This window comes from Lampetra fluviatilis, chromosome 65, assembly GCF_964198595.1.
Source record: "Lampetra fluviatilis chromosome 65, kcLamFluv1.1, whole genome shotgun sequence".
NCBI classification, from domain to species: Eukaryota; Metazoa; Chordata; class Hyperoartia; order Petromyzontiformes; family Petromyzontidae; genus Lampetra; species Lampetra fluviatilis.
Genome location: NC_136339.1, coordinates 2,493,261 through 2,520,760, shown reverse-complemented (window position 1 = coordinate 2,520,760; position 27,500 = coordinate 2,493,261). Strand labels below are relative to the sequence as shown.

General features: G+C 56.3%; 1 protein-coding gene across 1 annotated transcript in view; it reads right to left on the bottom strand.

Moving 5' to 3' along the window:
• Positions 1–27,500, bottom strand: part of ANKS3 (ankyrin repeat and sterile alpha motif domain containing 3) — a 51,504-nt gene that overhangs the window by 22,315 nt on the left and 1,689 nt on the right. Inside the window, 11 exon segments of the mRNA XM_078882458.1 lie at positions 4,453–4,728; positions 5,985–6,127; positions 9,139–9,219; positions 9,649–9,780; positions 12,057–12,167; positions 12,170–12,200; positions 20,340–20,424; positions 20,655–20,776; positions 21,888–22,086; positions 23,210–23,310; positions 23,312–23,443. Coding sequence (XP_078738584.1) covers positions 4,453–4,728; positions 5,985–6,127; positions 9,139–9,219; positions 9,649–9,780; positions 12,057–12,167; positions 12,170–12,200; positions 20,340–20,424; positions 20,655–20,776; positions 21,888–22,086; positions 23,210–23,310; positions 23,312–23,419 — 1,389 coding nt within the window. The 5' untranslated portion in view covers positions 23,420–23,443.

Here is a 27,500-nt window from a genome sequence, read left to right as displayed (position 1 = left end):
TGCTGTTGGCTCATACCACCCCAGGCCCTGCTCCCGACGTCCGGTGGCCGCCAGGAGGGGTGGTAGCGGCTGTGCTGCCCGCGGGGAGGCCCGACGCATCGTGGATTGATGCGTTGTGCATCGAAAACACCTCGTTGTCCTCCCAGGAGCGGCAGCGGCTCCGTGACCTCGTTGTCAGGTTCGATTTGGGACGTACCACTCTTCTTAAACACCATATTGACATGGGCGACTCCGCCCCTATTCGGCTGAATTCACACCGCTTTAGCCCAGAGGAAAAAGATCATGTCCGCTCCGCAGTTGATGACATGTTGGCGGCGGACATTATCTCCCCTTCCACTAGCCCCTGGGGAGCCCCCATCGTGCTAGTCAAGAAACGGAACGGGAGTCTCCGATTCTGCGTCGACTTCCGTAAGTTAAACAAGGTTTCGGTGGCCGATGCGTACCCTTTACCTCGCATGGATGATTCCCTCGACGCCCTCTCGGGTGCGCGGTTCTTTTCGACCCTCAATTTGCTTTCGGGCTTCTGGCAGTTGCCACTGGATGAGTCCTCCAAACCCAAGACCGCGTTCCGCACACCCCAAGGGCTGTTTCAATTCAATCGGCTTCCTATGGGTCTTCATTCGGCCCCGGCCACCTTTCAGCGCCTCATGGAATTGGTCCTGGCAGGGCTGCAGTGGGAATCTTGCTTAATTTACTGGGACGACATCATCGTTTTTGGTCGTACGTTTGACGAACACTTGCTGCGGTTGGAGGCAGTGTTCGCCAAAGTGCCCGCCGCGGGCTTGAAATTCAAACCCCAGAAATGCCATCTGCTGCAACCATCGGTGAAGTATTTGGGCCACATTGTGAGTGCGTCAGGTGTGGCCACGGATCCGGAAAAGACTGCTTGTGTCCGGATGTGGCCGACTCCTACATCTGTCGCTGAGGTGTGTAGCTTTGTGGGCTTCGCATCGTACTATCTCCGGTTCGTCCGGAATTTTGCGACCATTGCGAAGCCGCTGCACACACTCTCTGTCAAAGGACAGAAATTTCGCTGGGGAGAAGAGGAGGAGGCCGCTTTTGCGGCGCTTCGTACGGCCTTGGCGGACGCGCCGCCTCTGGGGTACCCGGATTTCTCCCGGCCATTCCTCCTCGACACTGACGCCAGCGACACGGGCATTGGGGCTGTCCTGGCTCAGGTTGTCGAAGGGATGGAACGGGTGGTGGCCTATGGTAGCCGCGTTTTGTCCCCCACTGAGCAGCGGTACTGTGTGACCAGGAGAAAGCTGCTGGCCATTGTCTTCTTCATCCAATTGTACAGGCCATATTTGTACGGTCGCCGGTTTAACGTCGGGACCGACCATGCAGCCCTGCAATATTCCCTCCGAATTGAGCAGACCTCGGGTCAGCTGTCCCGCTGGCTCGAGGTGCTCCAGGAGTACCCCTTTGATGTCATCCACAGGAAGGGGACTCTGCATGGGAATGCAGATGGCCTTTCCAGGCGGCCCCCGGAGGGCGAGTGCGCCTGCACCCTGGGTTCCAGCCGCTGTAAGGCCCCAGCGGATACCGCGGTCCAGTTGTTCGCATCGGCCGAAGCGGCGCCCGTGCCGGGGGTGGCGTTGCCTGTGGATTTTGGCCTGGGGCTCCCCCGGGAGGTATGGTCCCAGATGCAGATGGAGGATTCCTCTCTGCTGAGGCTGCGACGCCGTGTTGGGACTAAGGCCCGGATCTCGGCTCCGTTGGCTGCCCCGGAGATCGCCATTCATGACGGCCTCCTCATGCGTTGGGATGCTCAGTTGGAACGGTATTGCGTGGTGGTGCCCATTGGCTTGCGAGGTAAGTTGACCCGAGCCATTCACGAGAAACGTATGCACCTCGGCTATCACAAGACCCTGTTGACCCTTAAGCGGGACTACTATTGGCCGGGTGTGGAGGATGATGTGGCGCTTATTTTGAAGGGTTGCCACGACTGTGCGCGGAGGAAGGTCCCAGTTGGTCAGGATCGGGCCCCGCTGAAGTCCATCCGGGTTTCTCGTGTAAATGAGCTCGTGGCGCTCGATATCTTAGGGCCCTTCCCTGCATCCCAACGTGGACACCAATACCTCTTGGTGGGGGTGGAATACCTCACACGTTGGTCCATGGCGTGGCCCCTGGTGGACCAATCGGCCTCGTCCATCACGGAGGCATTTGTACAAGGGTATGTTCTCGATAAGGGGGCGCCAGAACGACTCTTAACCGATCAAGGGCGGAATTTTTCTTCACGATTACTCAAGGAGGTCTGTGACCTCCTTGGTACGAAGAAGGTCCGCACCTCGCCCTACCATCCCCAGTCCGACGGGATGGTAGAACGTTTGAACCGCACGCTCACGTCCATGTTGTGCCATCACGTGAGCACGTCCCAATCGGACTGAGACCTGTTCATCCCGGGGGTACTGGCCGCGTACAGGATGGCCCCACATGCCTCGACGGGGTTCTCCCCATTTTACCTTATGTATGGGAGAGAACCCGAGACCCCGGTGTTGGTCCAACTGGACCCCGGTGCAGGCAAGAGGGGTTCCTCCATTCCCCTTCCGATGAAGGTTGCGCTTGATCGCCTGTGCGAAGTACGGCAGGCGGCCTTGGAGAACTCGGCCAGCCGACAGGCGGCCGCGGAGCGCTTGCCTAAACATCAGGCGAGGGGTCGGCCATGGGAGGCGGGGCAGTTGGCGTGGCTGCACTGCCCTCAGGTGCCAGTGGGCACCTCCCCTAAATTACATCGTCCGTGGCAGGGCCCCGTTGAGGTGGTTGGTGTCCGCCGGCCTCGATGTGTCCGGATCCGGTTGAGCCGGCGCCACTGGACCGTGCACCCGTCGCGGCTCAAGCGGGTCGTTCCGCCGCCTTCCTTGATTCATCCCCAATTCCGGGACGGCCGGCGGTGGACGCGTCCGATGGGCCGGGTCCTGGGGGTCGGGGGGATGTCACCGTTACCTTGCCCTCCTGTGTGCTCCCAGAGCTACCGCCGTTGATGCCACCGGCGGCGGACCCGCCGGGGTAGGTCCTGGTGGAGGCCCAGTCTCCGTCTGGACCACCGCCGGTTACCGGGATGGACGCCGCAGGGAGTGGTGGGCCGCCGTTGGAGGCGCCTGTTGCGCCGCCGCCGAAGGAATCACCTACGGCGCCTGGCCCTGGCCACGGACCATCTGGGCCACCAGCTCCATGGGCTGACGCCGAGCGCGGGGACGGCCCAGCGGCGGGCACGCGCTCGCGGAGCAGGCGCATACGCTGACGCACAACGTCCGCGGTCATCCCGCTCGTCGCCACTCGCCATGCCGGGTGGTGGCTACGCCCAGCTTTGTGTTGCACCGGCTTGCCCTAATGTTTGGTTCTTCTAGCAGCTGGTCGGGGTTCGCGTTTTGGGGTCACGAGCGTCGGTTGTCATCAGGGCCGCTCATAGGGGGGGGTTGCAGCCGGGTCGGCTGAGTTTTTTTTACGGGGGGGGGGGTGATGTTGAGGAGTGGAGTGCTGACGTCAGGTCACACTCGCCGCGGGGGAATGCCGTCAGGGTAAAGTGACGTCATGCCACACGGGGGATTTGAGGGAAGACCCGTGACGTGGACGGGGTCTTCGCCAAGAGTCAGAGGAGTGAGTGGTTAGGAAGTAGGGGGCTCCGGGATAGAGGGTAGAGAGCTCAGGCTAAGGGGCTACTTTACCCGGCTGGCCGAGTTGGCTGAACCCTCGGTCAGTGCTGTGGGAAGAGCCCGATAGCCTGGTGGGGTGTAGGGAACTCCCAGTACCCTTCCCCTGGGGAGCTTAGTTACTAACCCTCGTGTTAACCCCTTCCCCCGAGTTAGGCGTAAGCCCTAAATAAACGTTTGGTGTCAGCCCCTACACGACCGGCTTCAGCGTCCTTTTCTACCGCGCAACAGTAGTAGTCGCAGCAGTAGTAGTAGTAGCAGCAGTAGTAGTAGTAGCAGCAGTAGTAGCAGCAGTAGTAGCAGCAGTAGTAGTAGTAGAAGCAGTAGTAGTAGTAGCAGCAGTAGTAGCAGCAGTAATAGCAGCAGTAGTAGTAGTAGTAGCAGCAGTAGCAGTAGTAGTAGCAGCAGTAGTAGTAGTTCGATTCCAGATAACAACCACTACCAAAGATCAAGGATCCCGCCCCCCCCGTGTAGCCTTCACAGACTGTTGGGGCAAGTGCTGTTAGCGAGCACCTATGAAGGCCGGCACTGTGGCACACGAGGGGGTGGGTGGCCAGCACCACGCCCGGCCGCCTTTGTCTCCCCAGCGTCGATGTTTACAACACACCGCACCAGGTACTCATTTGAGGCTGAGTCGACCTAGAGGAGGCCCAGGACCCGGTTTTGTGGTGGTGTTGGTCAATAACAATCAATCACAGGCCGCACAAACTTCCCCTCTAACCGCGTGTGCGGTTAACAGACCGCTTAACGGTGACGACCACCTGCCCACCACACACTCGCCCACCACGCACTCGCCCACCTTCGGGCCCGGCCCTCTCGCCGTCGCGCTTGTCCCTGCCGCCGTTCCGGGCGGCCCGTCCCCTATGGCGTCCTGGCCGGGTGCCGCCGCCGCCGCTACAGGGGCTACAGGGGCTACAGGGGCTACAGGGACTACAGGGGCTACAGGGACTACAGCGGCGGCGGCGGTGGCGAGGAGCTTGCCGGCTGGCCTGGCGGCTCTCCCGGCAGTGCCGGTGACGACGATTTGCCTGTGGTGCTCCAGAGGCCGCCGCTGGGCCGTGCCGCTGTCCGAGTCCTGGGGGCGGGGAGCGGACGCAGCGGGGAGCGGAGGCAGCAGGGAGTAGTCGCAGCAGAAAGTAGACGCAGCAGGGAGCGGAGGCAGCAGGGAGCGGAGGCAGCGGGAAGCGGAGGCAGCGGGGAGCGGAGGCAGCGGGGAGCGGAGGCAGCGGGGAGCGGAGGCAGCGGGGAGCGGAGGCAGCGGGGAGCGGAGGCAGCGGGGAGCGGAGGCAGCGGGGAGCGGAGGCAGCGGGGAGCGGAGGCAGCGGGGAGCGGAGGCAGCGGGGAGCGGAGGCAGCGGGGAGCGGAGGCAGCGGGGAGCGGAGGCAGCCGGGAGCGGAGGCAGCGGGGAGCGGAGGCAGCGGGGAGCGGAGGCAGCGGGGAGCGGAGGCAGCAGGGAGCGGAGGCAGCAGGGAGCGGAGGCAGCGTGAGGCGAGCGATGGGCGGGGGGGGGGCACAGAGGGAGGGCTGAGGCCAGACGCAGGGCCCGGCGTGCGGTGGTGGTGGTGGTGGTGGCGGTGCGGTGGTGGTGGTGGTGCGGTGGTGGTGGTGCGGTGGTGGTGCGGTGGCGGTGGTGGTGGTGCGTTTGCGGTGGTGGTGGTGCGGTGGCGGTGGTGGTAGTGAGGTGGCGGTAGCGGTGGCAGTAGCGGTGTGGTAGTGGTGTGGTGGTGGTGGTGCGGTGGTGGTGGTGGTGGTGCGGTGGTGGTGGTGCGGTGGTGGTGGCGGTGGTGGTGGCGATGGTGGTGGTGCGGTGGTGATGGTGGTGGTGGTTGGGAGCGGAGCTGCGCTACCAACGTTTAATTGGTGGAGGCGCCCATCCCCTCGCTCACCCAATCATCACCCCCACCCACCCACCTGCTCACTCACTCACCTCACCCACCCACCCACGCTAGCATATCGGTGTGTGATATACAGGCCAGCGTGGTGGTGTGGGGGGGGGGGCTGGTGTGGTGGCGTGGTGGTGTGGTGGGGGCTAGGGGGGGGTGGTGTGGTGGTGTGGGGGGGGCTAGGGGGGGGGTGGTGTGGGGGGGGCTAGGGGGGGTGGTGTGGTGGTGTGGGGGGGGCTAGGGGGGGGGTGGTGGGGGCTAGGGGGGGGTGGTGTGGTGGTGTGGGGGGGGCTAGGGGGGGTGGTGTGGGGGGGGCTAGGGGGGGGTGGTGTGGGGGGGGCTAGGGGGGGGTGGTGTGGTGGTGTGGGGGGGGGGCTAGGGGGGGGTGGTGTGGTGTTGTGGGGGGGGCTAGGGGGGCCTAGGGGGGGGGGTGGTGTGGAGTGATCACCTCGTTACTCTCGAGCGAACCGTCCCTACTCAGTCCTGGCAGTCGTGCCGACTTCTCACCATCACCACCGCCACCGCCACCGCCACCACCACCGCCACCACTTGGCACCGTCTCCGCCGTGGTGCCGAAGATGGTCCTCTCCCCTACGGCACAGCGGTAGGGAGCGGTCCTTGGTCTACTCTTCCACGTGCAGGAGCAGGCAGGTAGCAGCCACACTTTACCGCACCGCACGCAAAACTCCGATCGACTGTGGTGTTACCACGTGTTGTGTATATGCCCCTTTTTCCAAAAATATATACAACACACGGCAGCTGGGAGCTATCGGTTGGCTACGTACAGTGCGAAAAAAGTTCAAACTACATACACCGCTCATTATAGAGGTTTTGTTTGGGGTGAGATCGTGTAAATAATAAATGTTGTGTCGTTAAAACCCTCCACCACCCGACACGGCCAACTAGTGAGGGTTGTCACGTAAACAGAACGTGGCCAATTCGTCACTAGTACAGCACTAGTGTGTAGTGTGTATAGTGTAGTGTATAGTAGTGTAGTGTATAGTGTAGTGTATAGTAGTGTAGTGTATAGTGTAGTGTATAGTGTAGTGTATAGTGTAGTGTATAGTGTAGTGTATAGTAGTGTATAGTGCAGTGCATAGTGCAGTGTATAGTGTAGTGTGTAGTGTAGTGTGTAGTGTAGTGTGTAGTGTAGTGTATAGTGTAGTGTATAGTGTAGTGTATAGTGTAGTGTATAGTGTAGTGTATAGTGCAGTGTATAGTATAGTGTATAGTGTAGTGTATAGTAGTGTAGTGTATAGTGTAGTGTATAGTAGTGTATAGTGTAGTGTATAGTGTAGTGTATAGTAGTGTAGTGTATAGTGTAGTAGTGTATAGTGTAGTGTGTAGTGTAGTGTGTAGTGTATAGTGTAGTGTATAGTGTAGTGTATAGTGTAGTGTATAGTGCAGTGTATAGTGTAGTGTATAGTAGTGTAAAGTGTAGTGTATAGTGTAGTGTATAGTGCAGTGCATAGTGCAGTGTATAGTGTAGTGTGTAGTGTAGTGTGTAGTGTAGTGTGTAGTGTAGTGTATAGTAGTGTATAGTGCAGTGTATAGTATAGTGTATAGTGTAGTGTATAGTAGTGTAGTGTATAGTGTAGTGTATAGTAGTGTATAGTGTAGTGTATAGTGTAGTGTATAGTGTAGTGTATAGTAGTGTAGTGTATAGTGTAGTAGTGTATAGTGTAGTGTGTAGTGTAGTGTGTAGTGTATAGTGTAGTAGTGTATAGTGTAGTGTGTAGTGTAGTGTGTAGTGTATAGTGTAGTAGTGTATAGTGTAGTGTGTAGTGTAGTGTGTAGTATACTAGTACAGCACTAGGACCGGTTCAGATAATCGTCACTGGTGTTGGCCGTGAGCGGGAATCGAACTCGTGTCGCCGGGTTCGTAGCGCAGCGTAGCGCTACCCGCTACACCACCGCTCCCCTACGCAATACACTATGATACACTACACAACGATACACTACACTATACACTACACTACTATACACTACACTATATACTACACTACTATACACTACACTACTATACACTACACACTAGTGCTGTATTAGTATACTACACTATACACTACACTACTATACACTACACACTAGTGCTGTATTAGTATACTACACTATACACTACACTATACACTACACTACTATACACTACACTATACACTACACTATACACTAGTGCTGTACTAGTATACTACACTATACACGACACTATACACTACACTATACACTACTATACACTACACCATACTACTATACACTCCAATACTACACTGCACTACTATACACTACACCATACTAATCTACACTATACTACAATACACTACACTATACACTGAACCATAATACTATACACTACACCACTATACTAAATTGAAAACTAATTTCTTAAAGAACTGCTGGTTTTTTTTGTCTGTTGTTCTTCCCCCGCACCTCCGATTAGCCCAGTTGGCTTCGTACGTTCACCATACAAACATACAACATACATACAACATACATACAACATACATACAACATACATACAACACGCATACAACACACATACATCATACACACAACACACACACAACACACATACAATACACACACAACACACACACATACAACCTACATACAACACACATACAACACACATACACATGTACTGGGTGCAACATCATTTCAACTGCCGCGCTGGGAGATGGTCTCGAACCGGTGAAGTGTGGATCACTAGTCCACCACCAACACCACCACTGCCACAACCACCACCACTGTCACCGCCATCACCACCACCGCCGCCACCACCACCATCAACACTGCCACCACCACCATCACCACCACCACCACCACCGTCATCACCGCCACCACCGCCACCACCATTACCACCGCCACCACTGCCACCATCACCACCATCGCCAACAGCACCACCACCACCGCCACCACCACCGCCGCCACCCCCACCACCACCGCCACCACCACCACCCCCACCACCACCTCCACCACCTCCACCACCACCACCTCCACCACCGCCACCTCCACCACCACCACCACCACCACCGCCACCACCCCCACCACCCCGGCGAGTGTGTGAGTGAGTGTGTGAGTGAGTGAGTGTCTGAGTGAGTGAGTGAATGACTGAGTGAGTGAGTGACTGAGTGAGTGACTGACTGAGTGAGTGTCTGAGTGTGTGAGTGACTGAGTGAGTGAGTGTGTGAGTGAGTGAGTGTGTGAGTGACTGAGTGACTGAGTGAGTGAGTGAGTGTCTGAGTGTGTGAGTGTCTGAGTGAGTGAGTGAGTGAGTGACTGAGTGAGTGAGTGTCTGAGTGTGTGAGTGACTGAGTGAGTGTGTGAGTGAGTGAGTGAGTGACTGAGTGAGTGACTGAGTGAGTGTGTGTGTGACTGACTGAGTGTGTGTGTGAGTGAGTGAGTGTGTGTGTGAGTGAGTGAGTGAGTGTGTGAGTGACTGAGTGAGTGAGTGAGTGACTGAGTGAGTGAGTGACTGAGTGAGTGACTGAGTGAGTGAGTGAGTGTGTGAGTGACTGAGTGAGTGTGTGTGAGTGAGTGAGTGTGTGTGTGAGTGAGTGACTGAGTGAGTGAGTGACTGAGTGAGTGAGTGGTGCTCCTCGTACCGCGAGTGCCCTTCCCCCGTGGCCCCCTGCGGCCCCCCCCCTCCCACCAGCAGCGAGCCGCGTGGGGGGGCAGCTCCGGCTCTGCACAAGGGGGGGCACGGACACGGAGCGTCGGTGGGTGGGTGGGTGTGGGTGGGTGTGGGTGGGTGGGTGGGTGGGTGTGGGTGTGGGTGGGTGGGTGGGTGTGGGTGGGTGGGTGTCGTGGGTGGGTGTGTGTGTGAGTGTGTGTGAGTGTGTGTGTGCGTGAGTGTGTGTGTGAGTGCGTGAGTGCGTAAATGAGTGCGTGAGTGCGTGAGTGTGTAAATGAGTGTGCGTGTGTGAGTGTGTAAATGAGTGAGAGTGTGCGTGAGTGTGTGTGTGAGTGCGTGAGTGCGTGAGTGTGTGAGTGTGTAAATGAGTGTGCGTGTGAGTGTGCGTGTGTGAGTGAGTGTGTATGAGTGTGTGTGTGCGTGCGTGAGTGTGTGAGTGTGTGAGTGTGTAAGTAAATGAGTGTATGTGCGTGAGCCTCACCGTCGCTGCCGATCCTGGTGAGCTGTGCGAGTGCCTGGGGCCCGTCGTGGATGCTGGGCCCCCTGCAACCACGAGGGGGGGCCGGCCCCCCCTCGCTCCACTCGTCTGAACTGCTCAGGTCCCCGGACAGCGCTGCAACGCACACACGACCAACACTCTTCATTTCATTCTTCATTCATTCTCCAAACACTCTTCATTCATTCTCCCAACACTCTTCATTCATTCCCCCGTGCCGGCTTCATCAGGAGGTCACGCGCATCGACACACGCAGAGCGAGAGCCACGGATGGAGCAGCACGAAAGGTCGCCTGGGAGCGTGAAGCCATTACACTATACACTACACTATACACTACACTATACACTACACTATACACTACACTATACACTACACTACACACTACACTACACACTACACTATACACTACACTATACACTACACTATACACTACTACACTATACACTACACTATACACTACACTATACACTACACTATACACTACACTACACACTACACTATACACTACACTATACACTACACTATACACTACTACACTATACACTACTACACTATACACTACACTATACACTACACTATACACTACACTATACACTACACTACACACTACACTATACACTACACACTACACTACACACTACACTATACACTACTACACTATACACTACACTATACACTACACTATACACTACACTATACACTACTACACTATACACTACACTACACACTACACTACACACTACACTACACACTACACTACACTACACACTACACTACACACTACACTATACACTACACTATACACTACTACACTATACACTACTACACTATACACTACACTATACACTACACTATACACTACACTATACACTACACTACACACTACACACTACACTATACACTACACTACACACTACACTACAATACACTATACACTACACTACTATACACTACACTACTATACACTATACACTACACTACTATACACTACACTACTATACACTACACTATACACTACACTATACACTACACTACTATACACTATACTATACACTACACTACTATACACTATACACTACACTATACACTACACTACTATACACTACACTACTATACACTACACTATACACTACACTACTATACACTATACACTATACTATACACTACACTATACTCTATACACTACACTATACACTACACTACTATACACTACACTACTATACACTACACTATACACTACACTACTATACACTATACACAACACTACTATACACTACACTATACACTACACTACTATACACTATACACTACACACTACACTACTATACACTATACACTACACTACTATACACTATACACTACACTATACATTACACTACTATACACTATACACTACACTACTATACACTACACTATACACTACACTACGATACACTATACACTACACTATACACTACACTACTATACACTATACACTACACTACTATACACTATACACTACACTATACACTACACTACTATACACTATACACTACACTATACACTACACTACTATACACTACACTATACACTACATTACTATACTATACACTATACACTACACTATACACTACACTACTATACACTATACACTACACTATACATTACACTACTATACACTATACACTACACTACTATACACTACACTATACACTACACTACGATACACTATACACTACACTATACACTACACTACTATACACTATACACTACACTACTATACACTATACACTACACTATACACTACACTACTATACACTATACACTACACTATACACTACACTACTATACACTACACTATACACTACATTACTATACTATACACTATACACTACACTATACACTACACTACTATACACTATACACTACACTATACACTACACTACTATACACTATACACTACACTACACACTACACTATACACTACACTATACACTACACACTACACTATACACTACACACTACATTTCTACAAACGGTCGGTCAGGGTGCCACTCGTTCACGGCCCCCACCCACAGCGTGTGGGGGGGTGCCGTTAGCGGGGATGGAGGGGTGCCGTTAGCGGGGATGGAGGGGGGGGTTAGAGAGTAGGGGGGGGGGGTAGAGAGTGGGGGGGGTAGAGAGTGGGGGGGGGGGGGTTAGAGAGTGGGGGGGGGGGGTAGAGAGTGGGGGGGGGGGGTGCCGTTAGCGGGGATGGAGGGGGGGTTAGAGAGGGGGGGGGGTTAGAGAGTGGAGGGGGGAAATGTTCGTCTCCGTGCCTCTGCGCGAGGCGTTGGCGGTGGGGGGAGGGGGGGGGTCACCGGGGAGGGGGGGTCACCGGGGGGGGGGGGGGGGGGGTCACGTCGCTGGCTCACCGGGGGCACGGCGCACGGGCCGCGGGTGAGGGGTGGGGGCCGCCAGCGCCGCGTCGATCATGGCCACCACCTTGGTGTGGCCAAACATGGCGGCCAGGCTGCGCGCCGTTTCCCGGAGCGGTCCGTGTCGCGCGCTCGCACACCCTGCAGGCACGCCGGGGGGGGGGGGGGGTCATCCTCACCCACCCACCAACCCACCGACCAACCGACCAACCGACCCACCAACCCACCCATAAACCCACCCACCAACCAAACCACCAATCCACCCACCAACCCACCCACCCACAAACCCACCCAGCCACAAACCCAACAACCCAGCCAAAAACCCACCCACCAACCACCCACCCACCCACCAACCCACCAACCCACCCACCAACCCACCCACCCACCAACCAACCCACCAACCCACCCACCAACCCACCCACCAACACACCCACAAACCCAACCACAAACTCACACACCAATCCACCCACCAACCCACCTACCCACCTACTCACCCACCCACCAACCCACCCACCAACCCACCCACCCACCAACCCACCCACCCACCAACCCACCAACCCACCCACCCCGCGCTGGCATGGGTATGGGTGGGTGAGTGTGGGTGGGTATGGGTGGGTGGATAAGGGTGGGTGAGTGTGGGTGGGTATGGGTGAGTGGATAAGGGTGGGTGAGTGTGGGTGCATATGGGTGGGTGGATAAGGGTGGGTGAGTGTGGGTGGGTATGGGTGAGTGGATAAGGGTGGGTGAGTGTAGGTGCATATGGGTGGGTAGGTAAGGGTGGGTGAGTGTGGGTGGGTATGGGTGGGTGGATAAGGATGGGTGAGTGTGGGTGGGTATGGGTGGGTGGATAAGGGTGGGTGAGTGTGGGTGCATATGGGTGGGTGGGTAAGGGTGGGTGAGTGTGGGTGGGTATGGGTGGGTGGATAAGGGTGGGTGAGTGTGGGTGGGTGTGGGTGGGTGGGTATGGGTGGGTGGATAAGGGTGGGTGGATAAGGGTGGGTGAGTGTGGGTGGGTGAGTGTGGGTGGGTGGGTATGGGTGGGTGGATAAGGGTGGGTGAGTGTGGGTGGGTATGGGTGGGTGGATATGGGTGGGTGAGTGTGGGTGGGTGAGTGTGGGTGGGTATGGGTGGGTGGGGTGAGTGTGGGTGGGTGAGTGTGGGTGGGTATGTGGGTGTGGATGGGTGAGTGTGGGTGAGTATGGGTGGGTGGGTGAGCGTGGGTGAGTGTGGGTGGGTGAGTGTGGGTGGGTGAGTGTGGGTGGGTATGTGTGGGTGAGTGTGGGTGGGTGTGGATGGGTGAGTGTGGGTGGGTGGGTAAGTGTGGGTGGGTGGGTAAGTGTGGGTGGGTGGGTATGGGTGGGTGAGTGTGAGTGGGTATGGGTGGGTGAGTGTGGGTGGGTGTGGATGGGTGAGTGTGGGTGGGTATGGGTGGGTGAGTGTGGGTGGGTGAGTGTGGGTGGATGTGGGTAGGTGGATAAGGGTGGGTGAGTGTGGGTGGGTGAGTGTGGGTGGGTGAGTGTGGGTGGGTATGTGTGGGTGAGTGTGGGTGGGTGTGGATGGGTGAGTGTGGGTGGGTGGGTAAGTGTGGGTGGGTGGGTAAGTGTGGGTGGGTATGGGGTGGGGTGAGTGTGGGTGGGTATGGGTGGGTGAGTGTGGGTGGGTGTGATGGGTGAGTGTGGGTGGGTATGGGTGGGTGTGTGTGGGTGGGTGAGTGTGGGTGGTGAGTGTGGGTGGATGTGGGTAGGTGGATAAGGGTGGGTGAGTGTGGGTGGGTGAGTGTGGGTGGGTGAGTGTGGGTGGGTATGGGTGGGTGGGTGAGTGTGGGTGGGTGAGTGTGGGTGGGTATGGGTGGGTGGTGTGGGTGTGGATGGGTGAGTGTGGGTGGGTGTGGGTGGGTGAGTGTGGGTGGGTGGTGGGGTGGGTTGTGGGTAGGTGGATAGGGTGGGTGAGTGTGGGTGGGTGGTGGATGGGTGAGTGTGGGTGGGTGAGTGTGGGTGGGTGAGTGTGGGTGGGTGAGTGTGGGTGGGTGAGTGTGGGTGAGTGTGAGTGGGTGTGGGTGGGTGAGTGTGGGTGGGTGAGTGTGGGTGGGTGGTGTGGGGTGGGTGAGTGTGGGTGGGTGAGTGTGGAGTGGATGTGGGTAGGTGGATAAGGGTGGGTGGATATGGGTGGGTGAGTGTGGGTGGGGTGAGTGTGGGTGGGTATGGGTGGGTGAGTGTGGGTGGGTGAGTGTGGGTGGGTATGGGTGGGTGGGTGGGTGGGTGTGGATGGGTGAGTGTGGGTGGTGTGGAAGGGTGAGTGTGGGGTGGGTGGTGAGGTGGGTGTGAGTGTGGGTGGGTGTGGGTAGGTGGATAAGGGTGGGTGAGTGTGGGTGGGTGTGGATGGGTGAGTGTGGGTGGGTGAGTGTGGTGGGTGAGTGTGGGTGGGTGAGTGTGGGTGGGTGTGTGTGGGTGAGTGTGGTGGGTGTGGGTGGGTGTGGGTGGGTGGTGTGGGTGGGTGGTGTGGGTGGGTGAGTGTGGGGTGGGGGTGGAGTGTGGTGTGGGTGAGTGTGGGTGGGTGTGGGTAGGTGGATAAGGGTGGGTGAGTGTGGGTGGGTGTGGATGGGTGAGTGTGGGTGGGTGAGTGTGGGTGGGTGAGTGTGGGTGGGTGGGGTGGTGTGGGTGGGTGTGGGTGAGTGTGGGTGGGTATGGGTGGGTGAGTGTGGGGTGGGTGTGGATGGGTGAGTGTGGGTGGGTGAGTGTGGGTGGGTGAGTGTGGGTGGGGTGTGGGTAGGTGGATAAGGGGTGGGTGAGTGTGGGTGGGTGTGGTGGGGTGAGTGGTGGGTGGGTGAGTGTGGGTGGGTGGTGTGGGTGGGTGAGTGTGGGTGGGGTGAGTGTGGGTGAGTGTGAGTGGGGTGTGGGTGGGTGAGTGTGGGTGGGTGTGGTGTGGGTGGGTGAGTGTGGGTGGGTGAGTGTGGGTGGGTGAGTGTGGGTGGATGTGGGTAGGTGGATAAGGGTGGGTGGATATGGGGTGGGTGAGTGTGGGTGGGTGAGTGTGGGTGGGTATGGGTGGGTGAGGTGTGGGTGGGTGAGTGTGGGTGGGTATGGGTGTGGGTGGGTGAGTGTGGGTGGGTATGGGTGGGTGGGTGAGTGTGGGTGGGTGAGTGTGGGTGGGTGAGTGTGGGGTGGGTGTGGGTAGGTGGATAGGGTGGGGGTGTGGGTAGGGTGGATAAGGGTGGGTGAGTGGTGGGTGGGTGTGGATGGGTGAGTGTGGGTGGGTGAGTGTGGGGTGGGTGAGTGTGGGTGGGTGAGTGTGGGTGGGTGAGTGTGGGTGGGTGAGTGTGGGTGAGTGTGGGTGGGTGGGGTGGGTGGTGTGGGTGGGTGAGTGTGGGGGGTGAGTGTGGGTGGGTGAGTGTGGGTGGGTGAGTGTGGGTGGGTGTGGGTAGGTGGGATAGGGTGGGTGAGTGTGGGTGGGTGTGGATGGGTGAGTGTGGGTGGGTGGTGGTGTGGTGGGTGAGTGTGGTGTGGGTGGGTGAGTGTGGGTGGGTGTGGGTGAGTGTGGGTGGGTATGGGTGGGTGGGTGTGGGTGGGTGTGGATGGGTGAGTGTGGGTGGGGTGAGTGTGTGGGTGGGTGAGTGTGGGTGGGTGTGGGTAGGTGGGTAAGGGTGGGTGAGTGTGGGTGGGTATGGGTGGGTGAGTGTGGGTGGGTGTGAGTGGGTGGGTGGGTGAGTGTGGGGTGGGTGAGTGTGGGTGTGTAATGGGTGAGTGTGGGTGGGTGTGGATGGGTGAGTGTGGGTGGGTGGGTAAGTGGGGGTGGGGTGGGTGAGTGTGGGTGGGTGAGTATGGGTGGGTGAGTGTGGGTGGGTATGGGTGGGTGAGTGTGGGTGTGGATGGGGTGAGTGTGGGTGGGGTGAGTGTGGGTGGGTGAGTGTGGGTGGGTGAGTGTGGGTGGGTGGTGTGGGTGGATGTGGGTAGGTGGATAAGGGTGGGTGAGTGTGGGTGGGTGAGTGTGGGTGGGTGAGTGTGGGTGGGGTATGGGTGGGTGGGTGAGTGTGGGTGGGTGAGTGTGGGTGGGTATGGGTGGGTGGGTGGGTGGGTGTGGATGGGTGAGTGTGGGTGGGTGTGGGGTGGGGTGAGTGTGGGTGGGTGAGTGTGGGTGGGTGAGTGTGGGTGGGTGAGTGTGGGTGGGTGTGGGTGGTGGATAGGGTGGGTGAGTGTGGGTGGGTGGTGTGGGGGGTGGTGTGGGTGGGGGGTGGGTGGGTGAGTGTGGGTGGGTGGTGTGGGTGGGTGGGGGGTGGGTGGGTGTGGATGGGGTGGTGTGGGTGGGGGTGGGGTGGGTGGTGTGGGTGGGTGGTGTGGGTGGGTGAGTGTGGGGGGGTGTGGGTAGGTGGATAAGGGTGGGTGAGTGTGGGTGGGTGGTGGTGGGGGGTGTGGGTGGGTGAGGGTGGGTGGTGTGGTGTGGGTGGGTGGTGTGGGTGGGTGAGTGTGGATGAGTGTGTGGGTGTGGGTGGGTGGTGTGGGTGGTGAGTGTGGGTGGGTATGGGTGGTGGTGTGGGTGGGTGAGTGTGGGTGGGGTATGGTGTGGGTGGGGTGAGTGTGGGTGGGTTGGGTGGGTGGGTGGGTGGTGTGGGTGGGTGAGTGTGGGTGGTGTGAGTGGGTGTGGGGTGGGGGTGGGGTGGGTGGGGTGAGTGTGGGTGGGTGAGTGTGGGTGGGTGAGTGTGGGTGGGTGAGTGTGGGTGGTGTGGGTGGTGGTAAGGGTGGGTGGTATGGGTGGGTGGTGTGGGTGGGTGAGTGTGGGTGGGGTGTGGATGGGGTGAGTGTGGGTGGGTGAGTGTGGGTGGGTGAGTGTGGGTGGGTGGTGGGTAGGTGGATAAGGGTGGGTGGATGGGTGGGTGGTGTGGGGTGGGGTGAGTGTGGGTGGGTGGGTGGGTGGGTGAGTGGGTGGGTGGGTGATGGGTGGGTGAGTGTGGGTGGGTATGGGTGGGTGGGTGGGTGGGTGTGGATGGGTGAGTGTGGGTGGGTGAGTGTGGGTGGGGTGAGTGTGGGTGGGTGTGGGTGGTGGATAGGGTGGGTGAGTGTGGGTGGGTGTGGATGGGTGAGGTGTGGGTGGATGAGTGTGGGTGGGGTGAGTGTGGGTGGGTGGGGTGAGTGTGGGTGGGTGTGGGTGAGTGTGGGTGGGTATGGGTGGGTGAGTGTGGGTGGGTGTGGATGGGTGAGTGTGGGTGGGTGAGTGTGGGTGGGTGAGTGTGGGTGGGTGAGTGTGGGTGGGTGTGGGTGGTGGATAAGGGTGGGGTGAGTGTGGGTGGGTATGGGTGGGTGGTGTGGGTGGGTGGGGTGGGTGGGTGGGTGGAGTGTGGGTGGGTGAGTGTGGGTGTGTATGGGTGGTGTGGGTGGGTGTGATGGGTGAGTGTGGGTGGGTGGGTAGTGTGTGTGGGTGGGATGGGTGGGTGGTGTGGGTGGGTATGGGTGGGTGAGTGTGGGTGGGTGTGGTGGGTGAGTGTGGGTGGGTGAGTGTGGTGGGTGGTGTGGTGGGGTGAGTGTGGGTGGGGTGAGTGTGGTGGATGTGGGTAGGGGAAGGGTGGGTGAGTGTGGGTGGGGGTGTGGGGTGGGTGAGTGTGGGTGGGTATGGGTGGGTGGGGTGAGTGTGGGTGGGTATGGGTGGGTGGGGTGAGTGTGGGTGGGTGAGTGTGGGTGGGTATGGGTGGGTGGGTGAGTGTGGGTGAGTGTGAGTGGGTGTGGGTGGGTGTGGGTGGGTGAGTGTGGGTGGGTGAGTGTGGGTGGGTGAGTGTGGTGGGTGGGTGTGGGTGGTGTGAGTGGGTGTGGGTGGGTGAGTGTGGGTGGGTGAGTGTGGGTGGGTATGGGGGTGGGTGAGTGTGGGTGGGTGAGGTGGGGTGGGTATGGTGGGTGAGTGTGGTGAGTGTGAGTGGGTGTGGGTGGGTGTGGGTGGGGTGAGTGTGGGTGGGTGAGTGTGGGTGGGTGAGTGTGGGTGGGTGTGGAGGGTGAGTGTGGGTGGGTGAGTATGGGGTGGGTGAGTGTGGGTGGGTGAGTGTGGGTGAGTGTGAGTGGGTGTGGGTGGGTGAGTGTGGGTGGGTGAGTGTGGGTGGGTTGGGTGGGTGAGTGTGGGTGGGGTGAGTGTGGGTGGGTATGGGTGGGTGGGGTGTGTGTGGGTGAGTGTGGTGGGTGTGGGTGGGTGTGGGTGGGTGAGTGTGGGTGGGTGAGTGTGGGTGGGTGAGTGTGGGTGGGTGAGTGTGGGTGGGTGAGTGTGGGTGGGTGAGTGTGGGTGGGTGAGTGTGGGTGGGTGAGTGTGGGTAGGTGGATAAGGGTGGGTGAGTGTGGGTGGGTGTGGATGGGTGAGTGTGGGTGGGTGAGTGTGGGTGGGGTGAGTGTGGGTGGGTGAGTGTGGGTGGGGTGAGTGTGGGTGGGTGAGTGTGGGTGGGGTAGGTGAGTGTGGGTGGGGTGTGGGTAGGTGGTAGGGTGGGTGAGTGTGGTGGGTGTGGATGGGGTGAGTGTGGGTGGGTGAGTGTGGGTGGGTGAGTGTGGGTGGGTGAGTGGGGGTGAGTGTGAGTGGGTGTGGGTGGGTGGTGTGGGTGGGTGAGTGTGGGTGGGTGAGTGTGGTGGTGAGTGTGGTGGGTGTGGGTGGGTGGATAAGGGTGGGGTGAGTGTGGGTGGGTGTGGATGGGTGGTGTGCGTGGGTGAGGTGTGGGTGGGTGAGTGTGGGTGGGGTGTGGGTGAGTGTGGGTGGGTATGGGTGGGTGAGTGTGGGTGGTGTGGATGGGTGAGTGTGGGTGGGGTGTGTGTGGGTGGGTGAGTGTGGGTGGGTGTGGGTAGGTGGATAAGGTGGGTGAGTGTGGGTGGGTATGGGTGGGTGAGTGTGGGTGGGTGTGAGTGGGTGGGTGGGTGAGTGTGGGTGGGTGAGTGTGGGTGTGTATGGGTGAGTGTGGGTGGGTGTGGATGGGTGAGTGTGGGTGGGTGAGTGTGGGTGGGTGAGTGTGGGTGGGTATGGGTGGGTGAGTGTGGGTGGGTGTGAGTGGGTGGGTGGGTGAGTGTGGGTGGGTGAGTGTGGGTGTGGATGGGTTGAGTGTGGGTGGGTGTGGATGGGTGAGTGTGGGGTGGTGAGTGTGGGTGGGTGAGTGTGGGGTGGTGTGGGGTAGGTGGATAAGGGTGGGTGAGTGTGGGTGGGTATGGGTGGGTGAGTGTGGGTGGGTGTGGATGGGTGAGTGTGGGTGGGTGAGTGTGGGTGGGTGAGTGTGGGTGGGTGTGGGTAGGTGGATAAGGGTGGGTGAGTGTGGGTGGGTATGGGTGGGTGAGTGTGGGTGGGTGTGTGTGGGGGGTGGGGTGAGTGTGGGTGGGTGAGTGTGGGTGTGATGGGGGTGGTGGTGGGTGGGTGTGGATGGGTGAGTGTGGGTGGGGTGAGTGTGGGTGGGTGAGTGTGGGTGGGTATGGGTGGGTGAGTGTGGGTGGGTGTGAGTGGGTGGGTGGGGTGAGTGTGGGTGGGTGAGTGTGGGTGTGGATGGGTGAGTGTGGGTGGGTGTGGATGGGTGAGTGTGGGTGGGTGAGTGTGGTGGAGGTGAGTGTGGGTGGGTGTGGGTAGGTGGATAAGGGTGGGTGAGTGTGGGTGGGTATGGGTGGGTGAGTGTGGTGGGTGGGTGTGGATGGGTGGTGGGTGGTGAGGTGGGTGGGTGAGTGTGGGTGGGTGTGGGGTTGGTGGATAAGGGTGGGTGAGTGTGGGTGGGTATGGGTGGGTGAGTGTGGGTGGGGTGTGAGTGGGGTGTGGTGGGTGAGTGTGGGTGGGTGAGTGTGGGTGTGGATGGGTGAGTGTGGGTGGGTGTGGATGGGTGAGTGTGGGTGGGTGAGTGTGGGTGGGTGAGTGTGGGTGGGTGTGGGTAGGTGGATAAGGGTGGGTGAGTGTGGGTGGGTATGGGTGGGTGAGTGTGGGTGGGTGTGGATGGGTGAGTGTGGGTGGGTGGGTAAGTGGGGGTGGGTGGGTGAGTGTGGGTGGGTGAGTATGGGTGGGTGAGTGTGGGTTGGGTATGGGTGGGTGGTGTGGTGTGGATGGGTGAGTGTGGGTGGGTGTGGGTGGTTATAGGCAAGCATTTGCTGTTTTATGTTGCATCCCCCAGACACACGTGTGTCCCGTGTCACGTGTCGCGTGTCACGTGTCCCGTGTCGCGTGTCACGTGTGTCCCATGTCACGTGTCCCGTGTCCCGTGTCCCGTGTCACGTGTCGCGTGTCACGTGTCCCGTGTCGATGCCGTAGCTGCCCGGCAGCTGCCGCTGGATGCCTTCCCCGCGTCTCTGCGCTCACCTTCTTCTTGAGCAGGAACTGCACGATGACCTCGTGGCCGGCCATCGCGGCCTCCATCAGCGGCGTGTGGCCGTAGATGGTCTCTCTGTGGGGGGCGGGGAGCGGGGGGAGCGGGGGGGAGTGGGGGGGAGTGGGGGGGGAGTGGGGGGGGAGTGGGGGGGAGTGGTGGTGCAGCGGTTAATCGAGCGTCTGGAGCTACGTAGCCCCCCGGCGTGGAACCCCCCAGGGTCACGATTCGCACTCGGCTCGTGGCTCGGGGTGGGGGGTGGTGGGGGGTGGGGGGGTGGGGGGGGTGGGGGTGCCGCCGGCGCTCACCGCACGTTGGCGTCCGCTCCGTGTCGCAGCAGCAGGCGCACCATGTGCTGGTGCCCCGTGCACGTGCAGTGCAGCAGCGCCGGCCAGCCGCGCTTGTCCACCGCCTCCACGTCCGCCCCTCTCTGCGGGCGCACGCACACGCACGCACGCACACGCACACGCACGCACACGCACACACGCACACACACGCAGACACACGCACACGCACGCACACGCACGCACACGCACACACACACGCACACGCACGCACGCACACGCAAACACACACGCACGCAGACACACGCACGCAAACACACACACGCAAACACACGCACGCAGACACATGCACGCAGACACACGCACGCAAACACACACACGCAAACACACGCACGCAGACACACGCACGCAGACACACGCACGCAGACACACACACGCAAACACACGCACGCAAACACACACACGCAAACACACACACGCAAACACACACACGCAAACACACGCACGCAGACACACACACGCAAACACACACACGCAGACACACGCACGCAAACACACACACGCAAACACACGCACGCAGACACACGCACGCAAACACACACACGCAGACATACGCACGCAAACACACACACGCAAACACACACACGCAAACACACGCACGCAGACACACGCACGCAGACACACGCAGACACACGCACGCGCACACGCACACACACGCAGACACACGCACGCGAACGCACATGCACGCGCACGCACACACGCACGCACGCAAACACACGCACGCACACACGCACACACACGCAAACGCACGCACACACGCACGCAAACACACGCAGACACACACAGACACACACGCGCAGCAGCAGTGGCGGCGGCGCACACGGAGGCACTTAAACACGTGGCGACGCGCAGGGAGCGTGGAGACCGACGGGGCACGAGGCGACGGACGAGAAGCGTGGAGACGGGCGGAGGGAACGGACCAACAGACAGACAGACGGACACACAGATGGACAGACAGACGGACAGACAGACGGACAGATGGACAGACAGACGGACAGACAGACGGACAGATGGACAGACAGACGGACAGACAGACGGACAGACAGATGGACAGACAGACAGTCAGACGGACAGACGGACAGACGGACAGACAGACAGACGAACGGGCGGACAGACGGGCGGACGAACTGGCGGACGTAGCGGACGAACAGGCGGCCCCACGGGCGGCCCGGCCTAGCGTCGCGTAGCGCGCGTCACCTGCAGCAGCAGCTGAGCGGAGCTCTCGTTGCCGCAGGAGGCGGCCAGCATGAGCGGCGTCTGCCCCAGGGGGTTGGCCGAGTTGACGAGGGCCCCGGCGCTCAGCAGCAGCGACACGACCGCGTCGTGCCCGATGTAGCACGCGTACATCAGCGGCGTCCACCCGCCCAGGTTACGTCGGTTCAGGTCCTCCGCCTCGCTGGTGGTAGTGGGGGAGGGGGGCGGCGAGAGGGATGGCTTCAAATCTAGGAAGCTTTACCCAATGGCTGTGGGTCGGGGTCGGGCGGCGGCGGGTTTAGCGACACATTCACACCAGAGGTCGCAACCGGGTACCCGAAACCCGTACCCTACCCCATACCCGTACCCTACCCCATACCCGTACCCTACCCGATACCCGTACCCTACCCAATACCCGTACCCTACCCCATACCCGTACCCTACCCCATACCCGTACCCTACCCCATACCCGTACCCTACCCCATACCCGTACCCTACCCGATACCCGTACCCTACCCAATACCCGTACCCTACCCCATACCCGTACCCTACCCCATACCCGTACCCTACCCCATACCCGTACCCTACCCCATACCTGTACCCTACCCCATACCCGTACCCTACCCGATACCCGTACCCTACCCAATACCCGTACCCTACCCGATACCCGTACCCTACCCGATACCCGTACCCTACCCGATACCTGTACCCTACCCGATACCCATAACCTACCCGATACCCGTACCCTACCCGATACCCGTACCCTACCCGATACCCGTACCCTACCCGATACCCGTACCCTACCCGATACCCGTACCCTACCCGAACCCGTACCCTACCCGATACCCGTACCCTACCCGATACCCGCACCCTACCCGATACCCGTACCCTACCCGATACCCGTACCCTACCCGATACCCGTACCCTACCCGATACCCGTACCCTACCCGATACCCGGCTACCCGGCCGGGTACGGGTACCCGTTTGCGACCCTGGTGCGGCTGGGTACGGGTAGGCCGTGAGTCACTGGTGAGTCACCGTTTGTCACTCATTTCCCAACGTCTTGTCTCTTCTCACAATTCAAGTTCCTAGAATCAACCCACCCGCGCCTGCAACATGGCTTCATCCCAAAGGTCGCAATCGGGTACGGCCGGGTACGGGTACGGGTACCCATTTGCGACCCTGGTGCGGCCGGGTACGGGTACGGGTAAGGAATCAAAACCCGTTTGCGACATCTGATTCACACCGACGCCGATCTAACCCCGCGGCAAGAACAACCTCCGCTCGCGAGCCCCTCCCGCTTGCGAATCCCTCCCACAATCCACCTGGAGATGTAGGCGGACACGACGTCCTGCTGCCCGATGGAGGCGGCCGTGTGCAGGTCGAGCGGCCGCGGCTCCGAGTCGCCGCCCCCCCTCCCCCTCTCCATCCCTCTGCTCCCCTCCGCGCCGGCGCTCCCCCTCGCCGGCGCTGTTCCACATGGACAAGCTCCGGCTGAGCAGCTCGTTCTCGCTCGCCTCGTCGCTCTCCGCCATCGCCGGGCGGCAGAGAGCCGGAGCCTCGTCCAAGTGAAATCGACGAGAGGCGAGAGGAGAGGAGGCGGTGGTTTGGTTAGGCCCGGCAGGTCGGCAAAAACCTTCGGGTCAAACAGAACCGGAATATCTTCTTGGTTCTTTCGGTAAAGTCAAGCAGGTGAAAAAATTAAAATAATAATAATGGAAATAAAAGAATAAATTGATGTATTTTCATTTACTATTATTTTATTTCTATTATTATTTTAAATTTTCACCAACGTGACTTTACCGAATACAACTAAGAGTATGTTTTCATTTTTATTTTATTTTCACCTCCGTGACTATACCGAAAACTCCAAAGAGTATATGGATCCATCTTCTTGGTTCTTTCGGTAAAGTCACGTAGAAGGGAAATAATAAAATAATAAAAATAAAACATCATAAAATACAATTCTCACGACGTTTCGGCCACAACGCTAGCGGCCGCCCTCAGGTGAAGAACAGCGTCTTTCCGACAGATAATAAATAAAATAATCTCACGCTTTCTATGAACTCACTCTGTCTATTGTTGTTGTATCCTCAAATCTTGAAACTCAATTTTAACCCACTTCCCACTGTGGTATGGACTGCAAACTTCGTATACTTGTGTCTTACTGATAACAATACTATATTCTATAATCAAAAATAAAACATATTTTTAAACAATATTTTTACACGCTTTCTATGAACTCACTGTCTGTTGATGTTGTATCCTCAAATCTTGAAACTCAATTTTAACCCACTTCCCACTGTGGTATGGACTGCAAACTTCGTATACTTGTGTCTTACTGATGACAATACTATATTATGTCATACAAAATTAAAAATATATTTTTTAACAATATTTTTACACGCTTTCTATTAACTCACTCTGTCTGTTGATGTTGTTGTATCCTCAAATCTTGAAACTCAATTTTGACCCACTTCCCACTGTGGTATCGACTTCAAACTTGGTATACTTATGTCATACTGATGACAATACTATATTCTATCATTAAAAAAATTAAATTAAATATTTTTAAACATTCTTTTTTATATGTTATGTTTCGGCTTGGGTATAATTGTCCACGCTCAACTGACGTTGGCTGTAATTGGCCACGGTCCCTTACGTTGTGGCAAGCTTCGGAGCCACTTCCTGGAGTCGTGAAGTTCTGCCATAACTAGTACATTTCATTAAAGCGTGTTTTTAAAAAAAAAAAGTATTTTTAAATATTACTTATTTACACTCGCGCGGAACAAGGTCGAATGGAAAGATCTTTTTTTTCGCAAAGTCGCTTCAAATATGACGTTTCTTTACTGAAAGTTCATTAAATAATTCTACGCAGCAACAAAGTGTATTTGGTGTCTTCGTATATTTATTCAGCACTTTAAACGAAAGTCAAGTCGAATTTTTGCTTCTAAATTACTATAAAATATATACATTTCTTCGTGATTTTCCAGACATTGTTATCGAATTCAAATTGACTACAACCCCAGCGAGCGAAAGCAGAACAAAAAGTATCAGAGCAGTGATTTCGAACTAATTGAAGGCGAGTTAAATGCAGTGCTACAGTGACATGAAACGAGATGTTTGATGGCGTACAGTAGAACCTCGGAGATCGAATGCACCAGAACTCGAACAAATCTGTGTTCGAACGATATTTCCGAAAAGTTTTTGCCCCGGAAACCGAACGAAATTCGGAGGTCAAACGGGGCAATCGCGACTTGAAAGAACCTGTACGGCTGAGATGCATATGGCCAGCGTGCATGATGCTTGCCCAGACAAACGTTTTACCGTGGTGTGAGAGACTCGGTTAACACGTAGCCAGAGCCGGCCCAGCCACTAAGCGACCCTTGCAATTGCAAAGGGCCCCGTGGCCAGCAGAGGGCCCCCTAGAGTCACTGCGAGCTCGTGGGTGAAACAAATCATACATCAAAGGGGCCTCCAACCAAATTTTGCTTAGGGCCCCCAAAGGTCTAGGGCCGGTTCTGCCAGCAACCACCAATGCCTCACCACCAGTGCCTCACCACCAACCAGAGCCGGCCCAGCCACTAAGCGACCCTTGCAATTGCAAAGGGCCCCGTGGCCAGCAGAGGGCCCCCTAGAGTCACTGCTAGCTAGTGGGTGAAACAAATCATACATCAAAGAGGCCTCCAACCAAATTTTGCTTAGGGCCCCCAAAGGTCTAGGGCCGGTTCTGCACGTAGCTCTCACCCAGTGCAGTTACCTGCAAAACATCGTTCCTTAACTTTTTCGTTAATTTCCTTTATTTTAGTGTTTTTGGTGTTCATCCATACACAATGTATCCTTAAAAAGGTTAGTGGTAGCGATAAGCCAATGATAATGCAATGTGTCATTTTCGAAACATCCTAAAACGGAGGCAGAAACAAACCTCTTTAGGTCAGTTTTTAGTCAGAAATAGCTCAAGTGACTCACAGTTAGTGGCAGAGAAGAGGCACACAAGAGAAAGAACCACAGAAGGGAAGTTACCGGACGTTTTTATGGAAGGGGACCCCCCTTCCAAACAATAACACCACCAACCTCAAATTTCGATTTAAAGCTTTCGTGACTGCATTCTTTTGTCAAGGCGCTCTTCCCCCTCCAACCCAGCTTAAATAGACGCTCCAAGCCTGGGGTGTTTCATTCAGACGCTGTCTTCCCGACAGATCTGTTCTTCACCTGAGGACGGCTGCTTGCGTTGTGGCCGAAACATCGTGAGAATTGTATTTTCTGATGTTTTATTTTTATTATTTTATTATTTCCCTTCTACGTGACTTTACCGAAAGAACCAAGAAAATGAACCACCAACCTCCTCCTCACCACCTTCCACTCAAACCATCAACTCTCCTTACTACAGCTAAAGTGAAGATCAATGTTCATTTATTTCATTTATACATTTATTCCATTTATTGTGTTTCTTGTTAGATTTGAAGCTTTCGTGACTGCAAGGATTCATATTCTTAGGTTTTTTCGGTAAAGTCACGTAGGTAAAAAATTTAAATTAATAAAAGTAAAATAAAATAAAAATCACGACGTTTTGGAGGCAACACAAGCTTCCGTCTTCAGGTGGAACCGTCACAGCCCGACAGCTTGATACAGCTGATACAGCTGTCGGGCTGTGACGGTTCCACCTGAAGACGGAAGCTTGTGTTGCCTCCGAAACGTCGTGATTTTTATTTTATTTTACTTTTATTAATTTAAATTTTTTACCTACGTGACTTTACCGAAAAAACCTAAGAATATGTGTTTCTTGTTTTTTTGTATGCTTTTATGCACGTAATTACTGTAAACTTCGTGTAAAAATGATTGAAATGAGAGATTTCTTGTGTCCGGAACCAATGAATGTCATTTACATTAATTCTCATGGGGAAAATTAATTCGGTGTTCGAACAAATCGGTGTTCGAATGGCCTTCTGGAACGAATTAAGTTCGATCTCTGGGGTACCACTGTAGTTTCATGCAAGAATCACTGCCATTAATACAGTACAAGCGATTCACACAAGATATCGTATACCGAGGTTTAATTTTTTAAATTAAGAAACATTTATTTACGGCAACAATTCCTAAAAAAATTATAATCACGCAAGGAAACGTAAATGTGCATCTTTAATATGACAGCTTTTGTCCTAGGACGGGCAAAAGGCTAATTGAAGGTCAGTTAAATGCAGTGCTACATGAAGTGAGGTGTTTGATGACGTAGTTTGTGCAAGATTCACTGACATTAATACAGTGCTACAGTGAAATACAGTGTAGTCTTTGATGACGTACAGGATTCACTGACATTAATACAGTGCTACAGTGAAATGCAGTGGAGTGTTTGATGACTTACAAGATTCACTGACATTAATACAGTGCTACAGTGAAATACAGTGAAGTGTTTGATGACGTACAAGATTCACTGCCATTAATACAGTGCTACAGTGAAATACAGTGTAGTGTTTGATGACGTACAAGATTCACTACCATTAATACAGTGCAACAGTGAAATACAGTGAAGTGTTTGCTGACATACAAGATTCACTGCCATTAATACAGTGCTACAGTGAAATACAGTGAAGTGTTTGATGACGTACAAGATTCACT